The sequence below is a fragment of the Nannospalax galili genome, unplaced genomic scaffold (genome assembly GCF_000622305.1).
Source record: "Nannospalax galili isolate Female #2095 unplaced genomic scaffold, S.galili_v1.0 scaffold917, whole genome shotgun sequence".
NCBI classification, from domain to species: domain Eukaryota; kingdom Metazoa; phylum Chordata; class Mammalia; order Rodentia; family Spalacidae; genus Nannospalax; species Nannospalax galili.
Genome location: NW_008340972.1, coordinates 1634230 through 1655748, shown reverse-complemented (window position 1 = coordinate 1655748; position 21519 = coordinate 1634230). Strand labels below are relative to the sequence as shown.

Below are 21519 nucleotides of genomic sequence, written 5' to 3'. Positions count from 1 at the left end.
GCATCTTAGCTCTGGAAATTGTTATTGAATATGTCATTGCTGTTGTAATGACATGCCTTTTCTAATTATATGGTTATTAAATAAAAAATTTAAAAATGTCACTGAGTTAACTTACTAGTGCTTATGTATTGTGTGCCTGTGTTTAGGGCTGTCCATTTGGAATTGGATAACCTCTCAGGTAATTAGTCCCTGGAGAAAACTGATTCTCCCTCCCTTAGCACCACTGACTGCCTGCAGCTTTTCATCTAGAGTTGAGACCCTACGAAATTCCCCTCTTCCTCATTGGCATTTATAATTTTTCTGCAAACAAATATTGTTCCTGCTTATTATTAGATTTAATATTTGTTTCAAAATGAGGAGATCCAGAAGAGCATCCACTGTACCTAGCTAAGGCATGTGGCAGGATGCTCATCATTTCCAGAGAACAGCTTCATCTAAAAAATTTAAGATGGTAGGTTTTGGACTAGGTTCTGTATGAGTTCTAATTTTCTATATTATTTATACAATTGATCAAAAAGATTAATTCGGCAGTAGTTAGTGACTTGGCTGTGATGATGTCAGTGGTTCCTTGAAGAACCGTAGCTCGATCACCAAGCTTCCTTGGTCGCCAGTCTTGTAATGAAAAGGAATGTTGCCTTGATCCCTGTTGAGTTTTGCCAACTTCTGAGGACTTGTGGCTATTCACAGACTGGTTTCAGTTGCACATTGTTCTAAAACATTGTTATGCCTGCTTATTCAAAGCTTATCTTCCAAGCATACCCCCAACTTTCCTTTCTTTAAAAATAAACATCAGTATTCTTCCATCCTATAGCAATTGCACTTACAGCATGCAGCTTCCCCTCACTAAATAACTAAAAGACTGTACATGTAATCTAGCCTGCTAGCTCCCAGAATCATGCCAAGAAAGTTGGAAGAATTAACCCTGGACTTATTTACTGTCAACTTATTATCCAATCAACAATTGGATATAATAGGTAGTCTGACAGGGACAAGTGTATTTATGGGTTATACAACTGAAATAAGTTATTTAAACAGCACAGCATTCCAGAGAGTGTTGAGAATCATTGGTGAATATTGTATCTATCTTATCAAGGATACAAGGAATAATTAAGTGTATGGCTAATCAGCTGAAATATTCAGAATGTTGCATCCCTGAAAATGTGTGAGAGATAGGCAAGTATTTTATACATGACCTAAGTACTGAGTGTGCAAAAGAGTCATTTTTAGGCATTTTCCCATTTGCGAAGCTTATACACTATGAATCCAAATCTATTTTTTTCCTTTGGAATTATCTCAAAATTGTGTATAAAATTAAAAGAAAAAATATTCAACCTTACTTTATTATATAACCATGCTGATTTAAGTTAGGAATGGCAGAATATTTTAAACATACATTTTAAATATTAAATATTTACACAATGTAAAAGAAAGAAGATGAATTGAGACTTTTTCTTAGGAAGAAAATTACTATCTGTGTCAGGGGATGACACTTCTATAATTCAGGTGCTCTGAGGCATCCACAGGGTCAAAGCTAACTGCTTATATAAATGACTGGAGAGCTCTACAGAAACATATTTTGAAATGTGGGTGTTTCAAACTAAGGGTAAATTTCAGCACACATGCATGAATATTATGTAACCACTTCGGCTCATGAATCAGGACCTTAACTACAATGCATTCTCTTTCACCCTTTTGTAGCTATTTGCCTGTGGGGTAATTTCTGTCTCTCTCCATCTCCACACATGCACATACCACATTTTTATATACATTACTTCATTGTCAAACGCCTTTTAGTGTCTCTGGGTCTGACTGATGTAAGATGTTATTTTGAACATGCCAGAACAGCCAAACAGCTCTAGTCTTTTCTTTTCAGCATCATTCTTTGATAAGCGGTGAAGCTTCCCACTTATCAGTCAGTCAAAGTGACTGTCCCTGTCAGTTGTGTACAAAGCACGATCAGTTTGGAAGCGGAGATACCAGCATTTTTCTTCTCAGCTTGAAGCAAACACGTTTTGACTGCTAGTCATTCAATTTTACAGCATCCTCAATTAGGGGCGGATGAAGACATAAAGAAACACATCCTAAACACCTTCACTAGGCAACAGAAAATTTCATTGTTATCTCTTCACTTACCTTTCAGAAGCCTCGGCCTCCTCTTCTGCTGACTTTATGACATGGTGCTCACGATAACAGACCCTCTACCATGAAAAGACGGCATTATTGTATCACACTAACACTCTGAGACAGCTCTACTGAAGCCTGTGTATTCTCCCTCCCTCCCCCTTTCCATCTCTCTTTCTCATATTATCCCACAATCAGATAATTTATATTTCAGATTCCAGCAAAGCTCAACTTTCTACACTCATTCTACTGATTGGTGCTCAACTGTTTTAGCCACTGGAAAAATGTAATTCAATGGGAAGAAAGAGAAAGAGAAGAAAAGTTGGACAGAGGAATGAATTATGGGAGAGAGAAATAAAAGGCAAAGAGGGAAGAGGAGACAACTAAGAAACACATCGCATGGCCTAGCGGCAGCTTGCATGACACACCATAGCCAGGAAGTTGGAATGCAGAATCGGAAAGGGAATATGAACTGTATCCACAACTTCATAGTGGCCACAGGAATGGAAAGCGCTCACATAAATGACCTGGAAGCCTCCTACCTGAAGACATGCTTGCATACTATCAGAAGATGCTATTCAAGATGCCAAGGGAGAAAGCCAACTAATGATCCTACCACCCAGCAGGAAAGTCTACAAACAGCGACAATGACCAGCCCAGCAAGTAATCTCTACTGGTGCAGGAGTGGCACTTTTATCTGGGTAATCAACAGCTGTCTAATTGGAATTAAGGCCCTCTCAATGGGAGGGAAATCCTGTGTGGTACTGTAAACATAGCCAAGTACACAGGGCTAGAAAGGTCATAGGCCTTGGAGAAGAACCTACAGTCACTTCCCGAAGCCAGTGTAATTTCTTGCTGTATTCTAAATAAAGACCCTTTTATTTACAAGCAAGTGTGCCTCTCCCACTCACCAAAGAGGCTTCTTTCGCACTGCAAATTTCCACAACCGGTCAAATGCAGAGAAGAACTGACCGTGAGGGCCAGACCTGATTGACACATCTTCCATGCAACCTCTACACCCAAGGCTCAGGGAACACCTTTGAGGAGGAGGAGGCAGAAAGATTGTAACAGCCAGAGGGACAAGACACTTGCTCCCAGTTAATGCACTCTAGACATGACGGGGAAACTGCACCAATGAGATCTCCACATATGGCAGTCTAAGAGCTGCACAATGACAGAACCAGGTGACATGCCAAGGTGGATGGGGGAAGGTCCCCAGGTCCCACCTCAAGATGAAGAGCTACAAGCAACAATGGATGCTGGTCGGGGGGGAGAGTCAGTTTTCTCCAGGGACGAGCTCCCTGAGATGTTATCCAATTCAAACTGGACAGCCCTGAACACAGGTTCACAGGAGCACCACTAAATGGCCCCAGTGCATTATCCGTGTTTGTATGTTTATAAGTACATGTATGCACAATCAAGGAAGAGGACAAGAGATTGAAAAGGAGTGGGGGGGATGGGAGGAGTCTGTGGGGGACTGGGAAGGATGGAAATAAATAATAAATACTCATGTATGAAATTCTCAAAAACAGAATTTAAAAAAAGTGTAATATATGTACAAACGTGTATATATAAAGTGTTTTGTGTGTATCTCAGTCATGCATTGAAAATATTATATATTTGTAATATGTATTTGTAAATATTTGCAGTGATCAGAAAAGATAAAGAAAAGCAATAATTCAGGCATTATAGAAACCAGAGTGTATGAACACTTCACCCCTACACAGTCCATATGCATTTAAATTTATGTGAATCTGTAATTCAGGAGCAGCATATGACATCGGAAACTACCTCAGCATTTTGCCTCTTTCCACCACTTATGTGCATACTATGAAAGTTTGTTTACTTTGGTCAATTTCCTCTTTAGATATGACAAGTAGTTCAACAACTAAAAACATCAGGATTTGGGCCTAGCATAGTGGCACACACTTTAATCCCTGCTCTGGAGGCCAAAGCAGAAGAATCTCTGTGATCTGGGGGCCAGCCTGGTCTACATAGTGAATTCCAGGACAGCCAGGGTTACATAGTGAGATACTGTCTCAACACCACCACCCACCTACCTAAAACCACAGCAAAATCCAAATCAAAGCGAAGCAAAAAAAAATTCCAATATTTATCTTCTCTAAAGCCAGAATTCTCCCTTTTAAGGCCTCTATTTATCATTGAAGAATCTATTCTATGCAGTCTTACTTACGTGGAAAACATCTTTTATTTATTTATAAATATTTGCTTTCTCCATTTATAAAGTAACCACCTCTCATTTTGGCTGGTCCTCAACTCGGGTGTGAGGAAGAACCAGCAGCCTAATGGCTGCATAGGGGCGGCTTATAAAGGGACAGAATGCAGAAAAAGAGAATATTTTTCTGCTGTTTGGGACTGTTTAGGGGGCTACTTGCTTAGGGAGAGTGTGGGGTCTGTACCTGGTGAAACTTATCAAGGACTACATCTATTGTAAAACATGTTTTCTACAATTACAGGCTTCCAAAAACTAATTGCAGCTAAGGGCTTGGGAAACCTGTTTGTCAGCCTGTGGAGCATGCTCTGGTGATCACAATACATTGGCCATTAATTTCCTGGAGCTACTTTTGTTAACTTGCAGGTGGCTGGGATTTGGTTGACTCAGTTCCTCTTAGGGGCCTTATGGTTTCTGGGTCTGGGGTGGCCTGGATCTGGACCCTATCATCCTTAACTCCAGCTCTAGGGGATCTAATGCTCTTTTCTGGTTTCCATATTACCTACATGCAGGCAGAACACTCAAACACATAAAGAACACCCAGTGTTCTTAACCACTGAGCCATCTATCCAGCCCCCAAAATATATTTCAAAAGTACATGAAATAGAGTAAAGGGGGAATTGCGATGGGCGTTGCTGTGTTCACGGTAGGAGGCATGTGCATTTCAACATGCTGATGGTATGTCAACGCATCCTCACATCCAGAAACCGGAAGTGTGGCTCATACCTGCACATGTGTATCACTCCTCTACACTGTTTCAGTGTCCTGAGAAACACAGGAGCCAGCAGGTGGCTCAGCATCTGAAGGCAATCACTGACATCCTGAGTTCCATATCCCACGTGGTAACAGGAGAAAACTGACTCTTTCAAGTTGTTCTCTGACTTCCACATGCATGCCATGACACACACGTGCTCAGCTGGCCTGGAACTCACTATAGAAACCAGTCTGGCCTTGATCTCACAAAGATCCATCTGTCTTTGCCTCCCAAGTGCTGGGATAAAAGGTTTACAATAAACATTCAGGCACTGCTTCTCAGGACAATATTCTGGCTCCTTAGTAACCTCGGTGAGCAAGGCAGATAAAATTTTGATACCCAAGGAAATTTTTTAAAATACAGGTGAATGTACTTGCTCACATGGGGAGGGCAGATTTGAAGATCTTGAATGAAGGCGTAGCTATAAGGGGAAATGCGAACTAAGCACCCCAGGCTACGAGGATGGCAAAAGTCTGCCCATAGACTTGAGAACATTCTTGGCATGTTCCCAGAAACCTGGAAGAACTGGTCTTTAGGGTACAGGGAATGGGTGAGAGGTCAGAGAGTGGGAGTGACTCAGACAAGTGGACAAGACTAAGGAGTGTGAGTTTATAAGTACAGTGAGTTTGAGCCTGTTTCCAGGATATTCAGATTTAAAAGATCACTCCAGCAGCAAACTGCAGTGTCTCTATAGATGGTCTCTGATGGTTAATTTGATTGGATAGGACATGCCAGGGGGATCAGTGATGCACACTCTGTGTGTCAGTGATGGTGTTTCCATAGACAAATAGATTTTGAGGACTGACCTTACCAATTGATTAATCTCTAGATGGGACTATTCCCAGGAAGCAGGTCGCCAGGATGTGTCCTTGGGGCAAGGTCTTACTTTCTGGTTCTTCCTACTGACTTCTTTATGCCTCATCTTCATCAAGGAACGAGGTCCAGGCTCCACCACACAATGCTACCACCTCGATCTGCTCAGTGACATGAGACCAAACAGCCATGCACTGTGCCCTCTGAAATCAGGAGCCAAAATCCTTAGCTCTTTAATTGATTTCTTTCAGGTATTTGGTGACAATCATGCACAAGTAACTAATAGAGGGTCAAAGGAAGATGCAAAGTGATTGGATACTGAGGGGCTGCTGCACGAATGCAAAAAGTCAAGTGAGAGATTATGGCAGCCCAGACTAGAAAGTCAGTGTGAGAAGCTGGGGAACTGGTAGATTTTGAAGACTAGAACCAGGGTCAGTCCATTAGCTTTGAGGCACCAGAAAACAAAACAAGGAAATCTCCTAGATTTACAAACACAGCAGAGAGCAAGCGGTATCATATTCAGCAATGGACAAATTAAGAAAGAATGGATTTGGGGAAGAAAATGAAAGGCTCTATTTGGAACTGTGAGAACTGAGGTTCCCATGAGGTATCTATTTAAGTACGCTAGGTAGGTACTTGGATGGAGATCCTGAAGTTGAAGAGAGAGAAACCTAAGCTAAGGAGAAAATATTGGTGTATTTCTTTCAGACTGGTAAATAAATTCACTGGAACAAATGAGGCTAAGGAATCAAAGGCCAAAAAGCCAAGGGTGTTACAACCTTTTGGCCCCTTTCTACATTGATCCCTGAGCCTTGGGAGGCAGAAGTTTGTCATAGGTGTCCTTTAGGGATAAGCGGTCTGTAGCTCCTTGTTCTTTGCACATTGGGCAGTTGTGGATTTCTGTGCTAATTAATATCTGCTGCCTAAGGGTATAACAATAAGTCATTAAGAGCCAGTTTAATCGGTAACTATTTAGTGGGACTCTTGTGTTAGGTTAGCCCCTATGTCCTATGACCTATCTAACCTCAGGTTCCTAAACCTGATATCAATGTCAATATGTACTTTGTCCTGGGAAGTGGATCTTAAATCTAATTAAGGACTGGTCGAGGGGTTGGAGAGATGCTCAGTGGTTAAGAGCACTGGCTGCTCTTGCAGAGGATCCTGTTTTGAATCTCAGCACCAACATGGCAGGTAACAACCCTCTGTAACTCCAGTTCCAGGGCATCTTACACTCTCTTCTGATCTCCGTGGGCACTGTATGACACAGTGTACTTACATACAGGCAGACAATATACTCATACCCATAAAGTAAAAATAATATGTAAACTTTTAAAAAGAGCGATTGATTACGTCCATAATATCTGTGGCACTATTGCACCAGTGGGCATATCTTGCCAGGCCAGTTGTTAGTGCAGTTCACAGGATTTACAGCTGCTAGATTTATTTTCTATTTATTTCCCTTTCAGTAGCATGCATAGAAGCTTCCAGCACTATGAGGGCTATGGATGACCACAAGGGAACAGTTTCCAGACAGCTGATGAGTTACTCAAAAGAACTCACAGCAATGATGACGGCATGCACAAGACCCATGCAAGCTCAAACCAGACAAAATCGTAGCACAGACATGAGGAAGTGGATAAGAAGCTCCACCCTCACCTAAGGAAACTGACAAACAATGGCTGCTGGGAGGGGCAGAGACAGTCTCCTTCAAGGATGGGACTCTTAGGTTAACCAGGCTCCAGTGGATGGACTCACACTGAAGGACATTTGGAGACTCAAATTAGAATCTATGGGCCATATACATATATGTACATTTATATATTAAATTATACATAGTATATTTAATGACATACACTGTAGTACATTAAATTGGGCAAGAGGGGAGGGAATCTAAATACCAAATGATAGTGTATGAAAATTGCAAAAATTCAGTAAAAAAGAAGCCAGTGTTGGAGCATTTGTAACAATTCAACCTTTTATGAATGTCAGATTCTTCACAACACCAAGTGAGCTGCTTTGCATGTATATGTGTGAGTATGCATGTGTGTATGTGTGTGTATCAATGTGTGATATGAGTGTGCACTTCTGTGAGTGTCTGTGATGTGTGTGCAAATTGGTGAGATTGTTCACCTTCATCACATGCTGCTCTGCATTCAAGAATGGTGAAGACTTTGAAGGTACAACTTCCAGAACATTCACTGAGGAAGAAACAAACTCTACTTCTTCTTGGTGAAAACAGAGATGAACTTTATGATTTATGATAAGTGCATTCTTAATTCCTTATTTATTTTACTTTTAAATATTTTATTTATTTATTTAATTTATTTATTTATGTGTATGCGTGTATTGCCTGCATGTAGGTAAGTGCACCTGTGTCCTGCAATGCCCACGGAGGACGGAAGAGGCTGTCTGATCCCCTGGAACTGGAGTTACGGACAGCTGTTAGCTGCCATGTGGGTGCTGGGATCTGAACCTGGGTCTTCTGCAAGAACAGTCAGTGTTCTTAACTGCTGAGCCATGTCTCCAGCCCTCCTTATTTATTTTTATTCCTCACTTTGTCTTTATTTTCTGAAGAAAAATACAACAAAACAAACTTGGTTTGATGCATTTTATGTTTCTCTGTTTTGACCTCATGCTCCCAGGCTCTTATCTGAGCACCCACGAACTCTACTTTGTAAACACACATGCACATAAAGTAAAAAGCACCACTTAGTTTCACAATGTTTACAAGCTACATGGATATTTACCCGGAAAAGTTCAAAAATCTAGATGCCAGCGCTGTGTCCAGGGACCAACGTGAATGTCTCATGTGCTACAGCGTCTGAGATGTATATCTTAAGCCATATTGCACATGTGGTGTTCATACAATAGCTCACGTATGTTAAGACTCTGCTAACTCACTGGTATTTAATTTTCCATGAGTTTATGAATTCTCTATAAAGACAGGCAATCCAAACGCTCTGTGGATTCTTTGTGAGTACTCCTCACCTCCCCATTCATTCACTTTAATGAATTCATTTAACGCCAGCTTCAACTGCTGCCCTGAATTTTCTGTCTTCTATTGTATGCTCTGACCTGTGCTGTTCCCATTGGTGACCGTTATATTCCTTCCCATGGCTTCATCTAAGTGCTGATGAACGCTACTTGTAAGCTGATAGGACATGCATTGTAGGCTGAAAGATACTGCTCCACTGTGTCCACAGGTAACAGCCCAGAAAAGGCTGGGAAGTCATGGGAAACCAGCTGTCACCTGATTTCTGGGCCAGAATCTGCCATCCCATAATGACCATCTTTACAACTTGTGAAAAAGCAGGGCAGGTTTGTTAGGGAGGCTCCCAGTGCTAAAGCTCACTGGTTCAATGGCTCTGCATTCATCTCCTTGCAGACATCTCTGCTCCAGACTACAGCTCCACTAACACAGGATGAAACAATTATTTGCATAGGAAAATGACTCAAAGTTCCTTCATAAACCATGCTGAAAAGACTGAAGAGGCACGAAAACCAGTTAACTGACAAAGAAAACAGCAAGCAAGCTCATTCACAATTCCACACAAACAATGAAAGAAGTGAAAGGCAAAATCTCCTTCCATGAAACATCTCTCTCTTGTCAAGTTAACTTCAATATAGTCCTCAATGCAAGAGCAACATAGCTTTCATTTTGGTCATTGTGGCTTCCAATCATTACATGGAAAAGTTTAAAATTATGATTTTATAGTTTACATTGTATGTAGATATTAATTGATGGCTTGATGAACTTATCCCCAAGTAAGAGGTCAAAAGGCAAGGGAGAAGACCTCAGTGGAAGGGGCATTCCAGAGACCTGGTTTATTTTTAAGCCTTTGAAAAAGTTTAAGGAAATGATAAAGCTAAAACTCTGAGGAAATTAGAAAAAAAGTAAAGAAAAAGGTATTAGAAAGCCTAAGATATCAAACACTGTGTGGAAGGAAGCTGTACACAGAGCTCATCCAAAAGCCAGATGGAAAACAGTTATATTTAAACATAAACATTGTTTGATTTGCAACTTTTAGGATTAAGTAGCAGGTGAAACACGTGTGTTATAAACCATATCAGAGAAGACATACAGGAAACAGCTAGTGGCTGGGGGGTGCTTTGTGCTGCACTCAGTCTGACAAGGAACAGGGCAAGCGGCTTCGGTGAACAAGAAAGCAGGTGCACCTCCTAGAACAGTTTAGAAGACACAAAACCACGCTGTGAGGTGGGGAACAGAGGCAATGGGGGGTGTCAGAGAGGCAACAACAGCCCTACAGACATCTTCGTGTTTCCGGGATAATTAATTTTTAATACTGATCTGAGAATAATGCTAGATTTACTTTTTTGTGTTTTCGAAACTATCACATGGTATATCCACTGCTGGTTAGGAACCCACTCGGTAGCCAAGGCTAGCCTCAAGCTCATGGCCATCCTCCTACCTCAGCTACCTCAACACTGGGATTACAGGTGTGAGTCACCACGCTACGGATGATTTTTATGTAGGGACAAAGACCAAGAGGCCTACTGAAAGGTAGAACTTTAAGGATCTGGGTACTTGGGGGGAAATGCTGTCCAGAGAACTGGGCTGAAGTGACCGTTGTCATAGTACTCATTCAGCCACATAGAATGTGCTAGGCAGGAAGAAAGGACAATACAGATGCAAGTCAACCTGTTCATGTCTCTTTCTGTATAGCAGGTTTGCCTAGAGAGAAAAATAATGGTAATGACTTAACTTCTATCATCAGATTATTGTCAGGAAATGGATTAAAACAGAGTACTTAGGAGGGTCCAAAGCATCTGTTCTGTGGAAAAGCAGAGAAAACAATCATTTTGCTTTTCTGACTTCTCCGTCAGGACACACTTCCAGTCATCCTGGAGTTCTGTTTCTAGAACACAAAGGGCAGAAGTAGAGGTGGTCTGAATACCAGCAACTTACACACCTTGTCCAGTTGGGGAGTATTTTACTGTAGACAGAACGTTAGCTGGGAATCAAGGAGTTAACGCATTTCCTCCTGATTGCAACGCTGCCTTAATTGCTGCTGTTTATTCTTGGCATTGGTGGTCTCCCAGAGACAAGGTTACCTTGTAATCTCTTTGTGCTCTTCTAAGTGTGTGGGGTCTTATTGACGGGGGTAAAATGCTTCCAACTTACCACACTCAGAGAAAGAAATCATAAATCAGCAGGTCAGTAAGGCACTATTATGTCACATCTAAAGTTATTATGTTTTCAGTACAATATTTCAATGGATTTCTTTTTGCATAATAATTTATCAAGAATTACCAAAACTCTAATGAGCTCAGAGAACTCTGGCACCACTAAAATGAAAGCTTTATCACAAATTGGTTGAGCCCATGAATGCAACTTAATCATTCAATTGAACCTCAGTCAAGTTGTGTTTTTACTTTGTAAGAATAAGTTCTCAGAGAAAGAAAACTCATTTTTAAAGTTTGGGATATTGTCTTAAAGGGTAGAATTTGGGTGGGTTAGAATTGAATAGGGCCAAAGTCAGGATGACTGGAATCCAGCCACTGCTCCACAACTTCCCGAACTTTGGGGATATCAAGGCTTCAGTGGTTTCCGATTATGACAGTGAGGACAAGAGACAGGTCTAAACAGAGGCTTTCTGAAATCCCGTGTTCTAAAATCCTATGAATTTGGAACATTGAATTCTCAATTTTTATTGACTATTACTATGTAGAGTGTATATGTGTATGTGTGTGTCTATGTGCATATATATGTGTGTGTATTTCTCTGTATATGTGTGTTTATGCATACATGTGTGTATGTGAATGTGTGTGTATACATGTGTGTCTATGCATGGATGTATGTATCTCTGTGTGATCTTTGTGTATATTTGTGTGTGTGTGTGTGAGTGTGTGTGTGTGTAAGTGTGTGTGTGTGTGTGTGTGTGTGTGTGTGTGTGAGTGTGCCTGGAAAAATTTGTTGGACCTGAATTAATGATTAAATTGCCTATCACTGGAACAATTTTTCTGTCTAATAACTTAGTGTGTGTCGACTACACGATGGCCCTTCGTCCTCCAAGTCCTCCCACTCCAGTTAGACACCCTGATTCCTATTTTATGGCTGAGAATGAAGGACCTCGGAGGACATAAGCCATGTTTCTCAAGGTCCTGGATCTAACAGCATGTGAAATATGAAGACTGGTTCATATGTATCACAGTCTGTAAAGCTGTGCCCAATTACAAAGAAAATCACTCAGTGTAATTCAAACTATATCTCACTAAGTTAAATGTGACGCTAACCACCTAAAGCCCTTTCCTGTACTACGTTACAGAAGGCACACTGCCCAGCTAAGAACACCAAGGGGAACCAAGTATTTCCTTTGCTCCCACATAGCTCTAGACAGAGTCAATGAGCCAGGACTGTGACTAATACTGTCTGCTTACCTTATGAATCCAAAACAATAACAGCGGGTTATTAATGACCAATTCTTTTCCCTCAAGAGAACACAATGAACAATAGTTAGAAAAGCTGATTGGAGGGGGAAAGGTTTTGTAATTCTCTCAAGAAAGTTCAGATGTGATGGAAATTACCACTCAAATGCAGTTGAAAAGGAACACAACATTTGATCTTAAAATATAGTGAGTGAATTTCACACTTGATGCCACTGTTGGATTAACTCTATTCTTTGTCAATAAACAAAATCTAAAACTCTACCTGCTACTGTTGAAAAATGGGTAAGAACCTTATCAACTAATGCCCATTCCCAAAGCCCTAGGATCTCCATCTCATCAGACGGTCTAAGAAGAGAAGAAAAGGAATTTGGGTCTCTAGGGACTCTCGGTTTGTTGTCATGGGGAAGTTGAGTGGAGGTCACTTATTCTTCAGCCTGAAAGGCTTTCATACAGTGAGCGGGTCAAGACGCACCAGCAGCCTAGGTCCCGTACGTGAGACCCAGGCCAGCTAGCCAGCACAGCAAGACAGTGACAATGTACAAAAGAAACCAGGAAACAAGGCAGCTAGAAAGGCCACCGCTGCAAATGTTCACTAAAGAAAGAAGGAAAACCCAAGAAAAGAAAGAGAGAAAACAGAAAAGTCGGGAAGGTAGCTTTTTCTGAAATCTTTGTAAATGTCATTCATGTATTAATGCACATTAAACCTGGATGCAAGAAATGGAAATAAAAACTCTCTCTCCCGTCTATTGAGGCAAATAAGTAAAGCTGTTAGGAGTTCCTGCTGAAGAGGAGGAGTGCCTGCTGAAGAGGAAAAGAGAGAGAGAGAGAGAGAGAGAGAGAGAGAGAGAGAGAGAAAGAGAAATTATCAGTGACCAGTGACCTTAAAATAAATTCCCATATAGAATTGGACATGTGATTGAAGGAAGATGGGTGATTCTGGTATTATGACCAGATTTTGTTTGTAGAGAACTCTATTTGTGATGTTTCAAATAATAACAGAAAACTTTAATTCTTCTTTTAATCTTGATGAGTTGTGTGAATAATCCTAGCAGATGAGAACTCTGTTAAACCTTTAGCAGGGAGAAGACAGAATGGATTTTCAATCTAATTAAAACTGTGAAACCTCAGAGCTGATGTTGGTTTTAAAGAAATAAAAATAATTTATGAAGAACTGACCCAAAGCCATTTTATGAGACTGGTTCAGGTACCAAATTTTGTGGCGTTTCCTCTTAGAGTGAGTGACATTACAGTAAAATCCACCAGTAGTCCTTTCACTGAGGCTTGAGAAACTCGAACTTATAGCTCAAGAAAGACTTCAAAGTGATTTTTAGAATGTGTGAAGGTTTGTACATACAGAAAAATTGGAAAAATTGTTCATTTCTCTTAATTGGAAGGTGTATTTCAATAGGAAAAGGAAAAGATATCTAAATTAAGTTGACCTTCAATGAGACCTCACTAAAAGAAAAAGAACTCTGAGGAATATCATCTTTTTGTCATTTAACCTATCACTCATGTGTGAAATTTTCCTACTTTAAGTCTATACAAATCAGTGTAATCTATTTAGTATAGCCATCTAACCCATGGAGAGTGGCAACTGCCTTTCCTAATGTGTAGACCAGTTAATATTCGTATTTAGAAGCAGCCTAACTTTGGACAAAGTAACATGAGAGCACAAGGTTCCATGCAATGTAACACATTGTTTAGTGACATCTGGAGCAACAGCAGTGGCACAAAGCCTCTAACAGATGGAACCTGGATGAATATTGAATGCTGATTTCTACAAGGTCTTAGGACTTTGTCTAAAAGAAGCAGAAGAGAGGACACAGGTCAGAATACTAGGTAAGTATTTTCAAATAGCAAACACAATTAAATCTATGGAAAATTTTGCCCAAGGTGGAGCAAGAAAGAATAAATCCTTGGCTCCTCTGCAGAATCAAGGATTAGAAAGTAAATGTAGTTGACCCAATCAGATTGGCTGGGAGAGACTTGGTCAGCAACTAAATTGAAGCACGATTAATATGTGAATGGAATAATTTCTACATCTGCTCCTGACTGCTCTACTTACATGTTAGAACACATTTACGTCGTAGATACAGGCATTCAAGTGAATGATGAATTTCTACCTTGACTGGGGGAAAATATCACAAAAGATGAGCAACAGTTGCTCCTGATTAGATGTTGAATGAAGTTGGGTTCCTGGCTCCAGGAAGTCAACAGTTGGAGAATGGGAGAGCATACTGATCAGTACCATGTGTCCTGACACTACGCTTAAGTTCAGTGGATATAGTGTCTGAGATCGCCCAGGCTAGACTGAGCTCCTGACCATTCTGCCTCAGCCTACCAAGTGCTGGGATTGCAGGTCTGTGCCATCACACCAGACTCTTATCTAGCTTTTTTACCTCATTGGATCTTCAAATCACAAAGATGCAAGTGCTTCCAGGAAAGACAGTTGCAGGAAAAGAAAAAAAGAATTCTGTCAAAGTTCGTGCTCATAGCAAATAGAAAAGAAGTTACCTGCAGCTTATGACATCCCTTGGCTCCAGATAGAGGCTGCAGGTGCCTTCTAGCCCTCACACATGGTTTCCCCAGGAAATACCCCATGAGATCTGCCACTGATTCATTACCTTCCCACGTTCCACTTTGATCACACAGTTGTCAACACACAGTACAAAACCTCTGTGGCTCTGAGTCTCTGCCTCAAATCCTGCTGCTCCTTGAGTCCTCACACCTACACTATTAGGAACCTTTACAGGTGTGTTTTTATACATTAAAGCCTAGAGGAGCGAAACACTTCTCTGTAACTATCTTTTCTCAGGATCAGGAGGAAATTGCCGGCAGCCTGCTTAGATGGCAGCTGCCTGACTCAGTAGGATCTGTGACAGAGAATCGCCACTTGAAAGAGTCGCATTGCATAGAATATTGGAAATTAGACTGAAAGTGACTTCCCGCCTGGGGGTTAGTTCAGCTGTCATCAGAGAATAAGAAACCAACGATCTCTCTTTAATTAGACATAGGTTGAAATCTGATTTCTGACCTGGATCTGCTGTTGAAGCAAGTTGATCTTGTGTTGCTGCTGGAGAAGTTGTTGCTGTTGTCTCACGATCTGCAGAAAAAGCACCCAGGAAACATTAGGGATCCAGCTAGACTGGGGAGACCAATGCTCTGATCTGAGGCTCACTGAGGAGATGCAAACAGATGCTCCCATGACCTGAATTGTCTGCAGGAGGATCAAACAAGATATATAGTCTCAGTGACCACTTCCATGCCGTATAGGCTCATAGAATGAAACCTGAACAAGACCACCAGTGTTGCAATCCCATTAAGAAAGGGGAGCATTTCAAATGTATTCCCCCTTGATGCATGAATAGACCACTCTTCTGATACTGATAGTGTCATCTTTTTTGATAAAGTGTGTTATGTAAGAGAGGCTCTTGTAAACAAGGGCTTCAGAGTAGCCCAAGGTATTACAGATACTGGATTCCTTAATGAAGATTTGAGTTGTTTTTCTTTGGATTTTAAAAAACATTTTATCATTTTTATTGTATGTATATGAGTGTATCGCCTGTATATAAGCACGCCGATGTCGAGTATTGCCCATGGAAGTCAGGAGAGGGCATCGGATTCTTGGAACTGGAGTTACAGACAGTTGTTAGCTGCCATGTGGGTGCTGGGAAGCAAACTTGTGTCCTCTGAGAGAGCAGTCAGTGCTCTTAACTGCTGGGCCAACTCCCTTGTTTGGGGTTTTTGTAAATACTATTCTCACTGGGGACGTCCACAAAGTCCATGAAGAGCCCTTCAACAGGGCCCCACTCTAGTGTCTGAACACATTTATCTCCCACAGTCACTAGTCACTTCTCCCACTCAGAACGTGCTCTAATCCCCATCTCTTCCTGCCATCAGCACCCGCCCTCTGCTGCGTCTCCTTGGTCTTGAACTTCCTCACTTGGCTCCCCTCAGTTTTGTTCCCTCTTCGTTATTAAATGCGGCTGTTTTCTGAGGTTTACTGTAGACTGTCTTCTTTTCCTTCTGCGTCTACTTTCTAGGAATGTCAACTGGTTCTAAATGCATTTGCCTGGCCAAGCCTTTTGTTTTAAGCTTCAGACTGTTTATCCAGGGAGGTACTCAAAGATGTTCAAAGTCAACGGTTGCAAAGTTCTTCAAGGTTTAGTTCTCAGTGTGGTCACCTTGAGGATTTTAGGGAGCAGCAGAGTCACATGCATGGTGCCTGTACTCCGTCCTTTCTACGGGAACTCAGTACAACGTGCCACACTTTGACCACACGTAACTTTGCATTTACTTTTTAAATATTTTCCTATTTCCTAGGGAAACGCTCACAAATGCAGCCAAGCTGAAGTATATGTGTGCTTTGTACACATTAGCCTGCAGCTGGCTGGCAAAGGGAAACCAAAAAGAATATTTGATAACATTCACAAGTGACAATTTCAAATACTTTAATATGAGATCTTCTCACAAGAATGTAACTTCTGATGCTGTGAATCTTACCACTCTCTAGTCGATGACCCTACATCTTATTCCCATCAGGAATACTTGATTCTCACCACTTGTTTTTATTACAAAGAGTATTTTTCTTTAACTTCTGTATTAGAAAGTTAAAACTTCCAGTAAAATATGACGATGGATCTCTACAGCTACCAACAGAACTTCTTTCGTCTTTCACAAGTGCAGGAACAAATACATCTTACTACTTTTATCCCTAGAATCTGAAAAGGAGCAATTCTTTGTTTTTAAGTAGTAAAAGATATGTTTTTACAAGAAGAATATTATTCTTTTCCTGAAATCTTGACCTTGCCTTTCCGATATCAATAGTTCATTGCCACAGAAATCCTTTTAGTCATACCACGAGAATGCGCCCTGAACCCAGTCACTTCCCCATCTCCCTAGTCTGGCTCTAAGCCACTGTCTCTTGCTAGATGTAAGAACCACTTACTTGTTCTTTGGTTTTTACCCTTCTCAGTCCATTATAAGCCAGCACCCAGAGCCCGCTCTAGTGCACCACTATTCATCCTTTCAAAACCTTTGCTTCTGCTGGGAGCACAAGGCACTGGCTACCCTGGGACTGAAAGCCTATAGAATGCGGTAATCTGATATTACTACTCTTTCCCATTCTCCTGAATCATGCCCGTCCAGCCTTGCCAGATCTCTTTCTGAACCTCAGGGATACACTTGTCTGACCTCCCCAGTGCTGGACAAACATGTACCCTCCACACACCTGGCTCTTTCCATAGATTCTCAGGAACTGAACTCAAGTCCTTAGACTTGCAAGGTAAGAATTTTACCCACTGGCTGTCTCCAGAACTCCTAACCTCAGCCTTAGGAAAAAGAATGAACAAACTTCACCATCAGGTCTCTGACTCAAGAGTGGTGGTGATGCAATGGACCAGGCTAGGTACTGAAAGCCTGACTTGAAGTTCTCTCAAGAGACCTCCTCAGGCTCTGGAGACAGTATCATCTGACATCTCTCTAACCCAGGAGAAGAACCTCAGAGTTGGTTTCTAAGAGTCCAAGGAGAATGCCAGAGGTCTTGACAGAGTAAAGTAGAACATTCTAGAATCTACTGATTGGTGAAAATGTGAATAGAGTGATGTGCTGGATAGCTTTAGTGTCAACTTGACACACCTGGGTTGAGGGAGCCTCAATTGGGAAATTGCCTTCAAAGGACTGGCCTGTGGCCATGTCTGTGGGGCATCTTCTTGATTGTTGAGTTGTGGGGGGGCAGCCCACTGTGGGTGGTGCCACCCCTGGGCAGGTGGGCCCGTGTTGGATAAGAGAACAAGCTGAGCAGGAGCCAGGGGAGCAAACCAGTAAGCAGTGTTCCTCCACGGCCTGTGCTCCAGCTCCTGCCTCCAGGTTCCTGCCCTGAGCTCCTGCCTTGGGCTCCCTGATGAACTGTGACTCAGGAGATGTAAGATAAATAAACCCTTTTCTGACCCAAGTTGGTAGTGGTCAGAGTATTTTGTCACAGCAATTCAGAAACAAGCTGGAACAAGTGAACACAAATGTCCTTTGTATTAATACAACCAAGTTCTCTTCAGGTTGGCCAAAGTAGGGAAGGATTCTCTGCAAAGAATCCATCCCATCTGAGCTACAGTTTGAGATGTTCCCAGCATCTTCCAGCATCCAGATGACTCATGACATTGACTCTCAAGGACAAAAGGCGTGCTGTTCTATGTCAGAGCAAATGGTTCGAACTCATTACAGGGTTAAGGCAAGAAGTGGGTGGTATTCAATAATAGATCAAATATACATCTTTAAGAGAAGTAATAAGACATTGCAATAAAAATACACTGGATGTGGTGGTGCACATCTGTAATCCTAGCTTGCAGTTAGCTGAAGCAAGAGTTCTTTTTCAAAAATATTTTATTTATTATTTTTATTTTATGGGTACGAGTGTATTGCCTGCATGTGTGTACGTGTGTTGTCACGCAGTGCCTGAGGAGGTCTTAAGAGGGCATCGGATCCCCTGGAACTGGAGTTATGGGCAATTGTTAACTACCTGTGTAGGTGCTGAGAACTGAACCCAGGTCCGTACAAGAGTAGCCAGTGTTCTTAATCACTGAGCCATCTCTGCAGCCCTGGCTATGATTTCTTTATCAGCCACAGCTACCCAGTGAGATCCAGAATCTACGATCAAACAACCAACAGGAGTGACACAAAGGGACAGCAACTCATGCAGGTCAACAGAATTTCTGATTATACCAAGGGAAAGCACCTCACACTGTTCAGCAGACGATCCAATATTTCTCTATCACACTGTTTAGCAGATGATCCGATATTTCTCTATCCATTTCAAATCTGAATTCTTAGTCTCATTTCTGCCCAGGTTCAATACTTGTCAGCAACTTTCTGACTTCTTGGGAGAAAGGACTTTCCCACTTGAGGAGCTCCTCTAACCCTAACTCTGGTTCCTCTTTCTCTATGTCCTTGGCCATCACCAACACTGCCAAGTTTAGACTTTCTACCCCTTTTGTTGTATATATAATTCAAGTTTGTGTAACAGCAACCCAGGAAACATCTAACCACCTCATGAAAACCTACTTCCCTTTTTGAATCACATCTATTGTTCAAAGCAAATCTGAACGTCACAGGATGAGCCATCCTTTTTCAAGCTGTTCTCACTGCAATGTTTTCTGGACTTTCCATAGCGCCCCCATTTCATGTATCTACTGTTTTATTAAACAAACTTGTTTTCTGAAAGTTTTACATGGTTATGTAATACCTACTGATCACTCACATGCCCTACTCGCTCTCACTTCTGACTGTCCTGCCTACCCACCTCTTCCCTACAAATCTCTCTCAAATTCATTCATTTTGTTTTGGGACCCCCTGAGTCTAATCAGGCCATCTGTGCTCTGACTATGGATCCACAGCTATCTGTTAGAGCCAGGTGGGCTCAGCAGTGGCTTCCCAACTAAAGACCATGACTCCCTCTCTCTCAGAACCCATCAATAGCTAGCCCTTCAGAAGTAAGGGGTAGGGCCTTATCAGCCAGGACTGATTGTTCATGGGGCCCAGTTCAGGTGATTACAGTTGCAGTGAGTTCCTGATTGTAATGTCCAGTCTGGAGGAAGGCATTTGTCATGATTCTTTCCTGGTATCGTTCTCAATCACTTAGCAGAGTTGAGAGTCTTTTATCTGAAAATGCTTAGGATAAAAACTATTTGAATTTGGGGGCTGGAGAGAAGTCTCTGTGGTTAAGAGCACTGACTGCTCTTGCAAAGGACAGGGGCTGGATTCCCAGCACCCACATGGTGGCTAACAACCCTCCCTAACTCCAGTTCCAGGAGACCTGATGTCCTCTTCTGACCTCCGTGGGCATTGCATGACATGGGTGGACTTTCATATACACAGGCAATACACTCATACACATAAAATAATAAAATATTTTAAAAATATTTATGTTCAAGGAGTTTTGTTCTTTTTCTAAATTATGGAATTTCTGTGTGCTGAAGACATCTTTGGAGAACGAGGTCAAATCAAAACATGAATTCACTTATGTGCCTTAAACATCTTGTGCCCGTAACCTCTAGGTCATTTTATGTAGTATTTTTAATGTGTCTGGGCTTCAGCTGGGACCTGTACTGAGTCTAGCTGTAGAATTTCCCATATGTGTTGTTATGCTGGTGCGAGAAAATGTTTGGGGGCATGTCAGATTTCTGATGCAGGCTCGCCAACCTGAACTGTTCCCACCAAAGTAGTTAAGATGCTCCTTTGGTGAGGGCAGGAGGGTGCTTGCTGAGCTTTTTGGCCTTTTCCTTTCCTTTCGTAGGCCTGGGGAGAGGGGAGGGAGACCTGAGCATCTCCATGTTCGGCCAGCCCTGCCCAGTGCAGACAGCCCCTGAGCATCCGGGCGTCTCGGTTCCCTACCTGCTCCTGCTGCTGCTTGGCCAGCTCCATCTGCTGCCGTTGCTTCTCAATCTGAGAGGCGGCTAGCTTCTTCTGTTCATCGTGGGCGGCCAGGAGTTGCTCCTGCAGACTGGTCAGCTGATTGATCATGCCCATGAGCTGCCTCTCCTTCTCAGCCAGGCTCTCGGGAGTCCCTGAGAACGCAACAACAAAACACACAGGAGACCTGAGAAGACAGCCATGATGGGAGAACAATGGCCCCGCTACCCGCGAACTGCGCCAATGGCAAGTCTGGTCCTGATCCAGGAATACATAGTGATGGCGAGTCCCTCTTTACAAATACCAGAACGGGGCCTTGGGGGTAGACTTCGAGTGAATGAAGCATTTGCCTGGCAAGCATGAGGACCTGAGTTTGAGCCCTGCACCCATGTAAAAAACTCAACAGCTTTCATGGGAGGAGGAGACAGAAGGATTCTGGGTAAACAAGTCTAGACAATCAGCCAGTTCCACCTTCAGTGAGAGACCATGTCTTAAAAATGAGGTGGAGATTAAAAAAGGTGCCTGGTGTCCGCCTCTGGTTTCTATAAGCAGGAGATCACAGATGCATGTACAGACAGACAGACAGACAGACACACAATCAGCATACACACATCTGAACATAAGCATACACCTGTGCACAATGCATACACATGCATGCATGCATACACACACACACACACACACACACACGCACACACACACACGCACACACACAATTCTAGAAGAAGCAAACATTCTGGATTTTTTTTTTCTCTCTTTTTGAGACAGGGTCTTCCTGTAGCCACAA

At 42.1% G+C, this 21519-nt stretch overlaps 1 protein-coding gene across 1 annotated transcript in view; it reads right to left on the bottom strand.

Annotated features, from left to right (window-relative positions):
* The window catches only part of Sox5 (SRY-box transcription factor 5), a 446577-nt gene that overhangs the window by 210358 nt on the left and 214700 nt on the right, over positions 1-21519 (bottom strand). The window contains exons 6-7 of the mRNA XM_017798952.2: positions 20715-20887; positions 15364-15432 (exon numbers count right to left, since the gene is read on the bottom strand). Coding sequence (XP_017654441.2) covers positions 15364-15432; positions 20715-20887 — 242 coding nt within the window. The remainder of the gene's footprint in view (positions 1-15363; positions 15433-20714; positions 20888-21519) is intronic.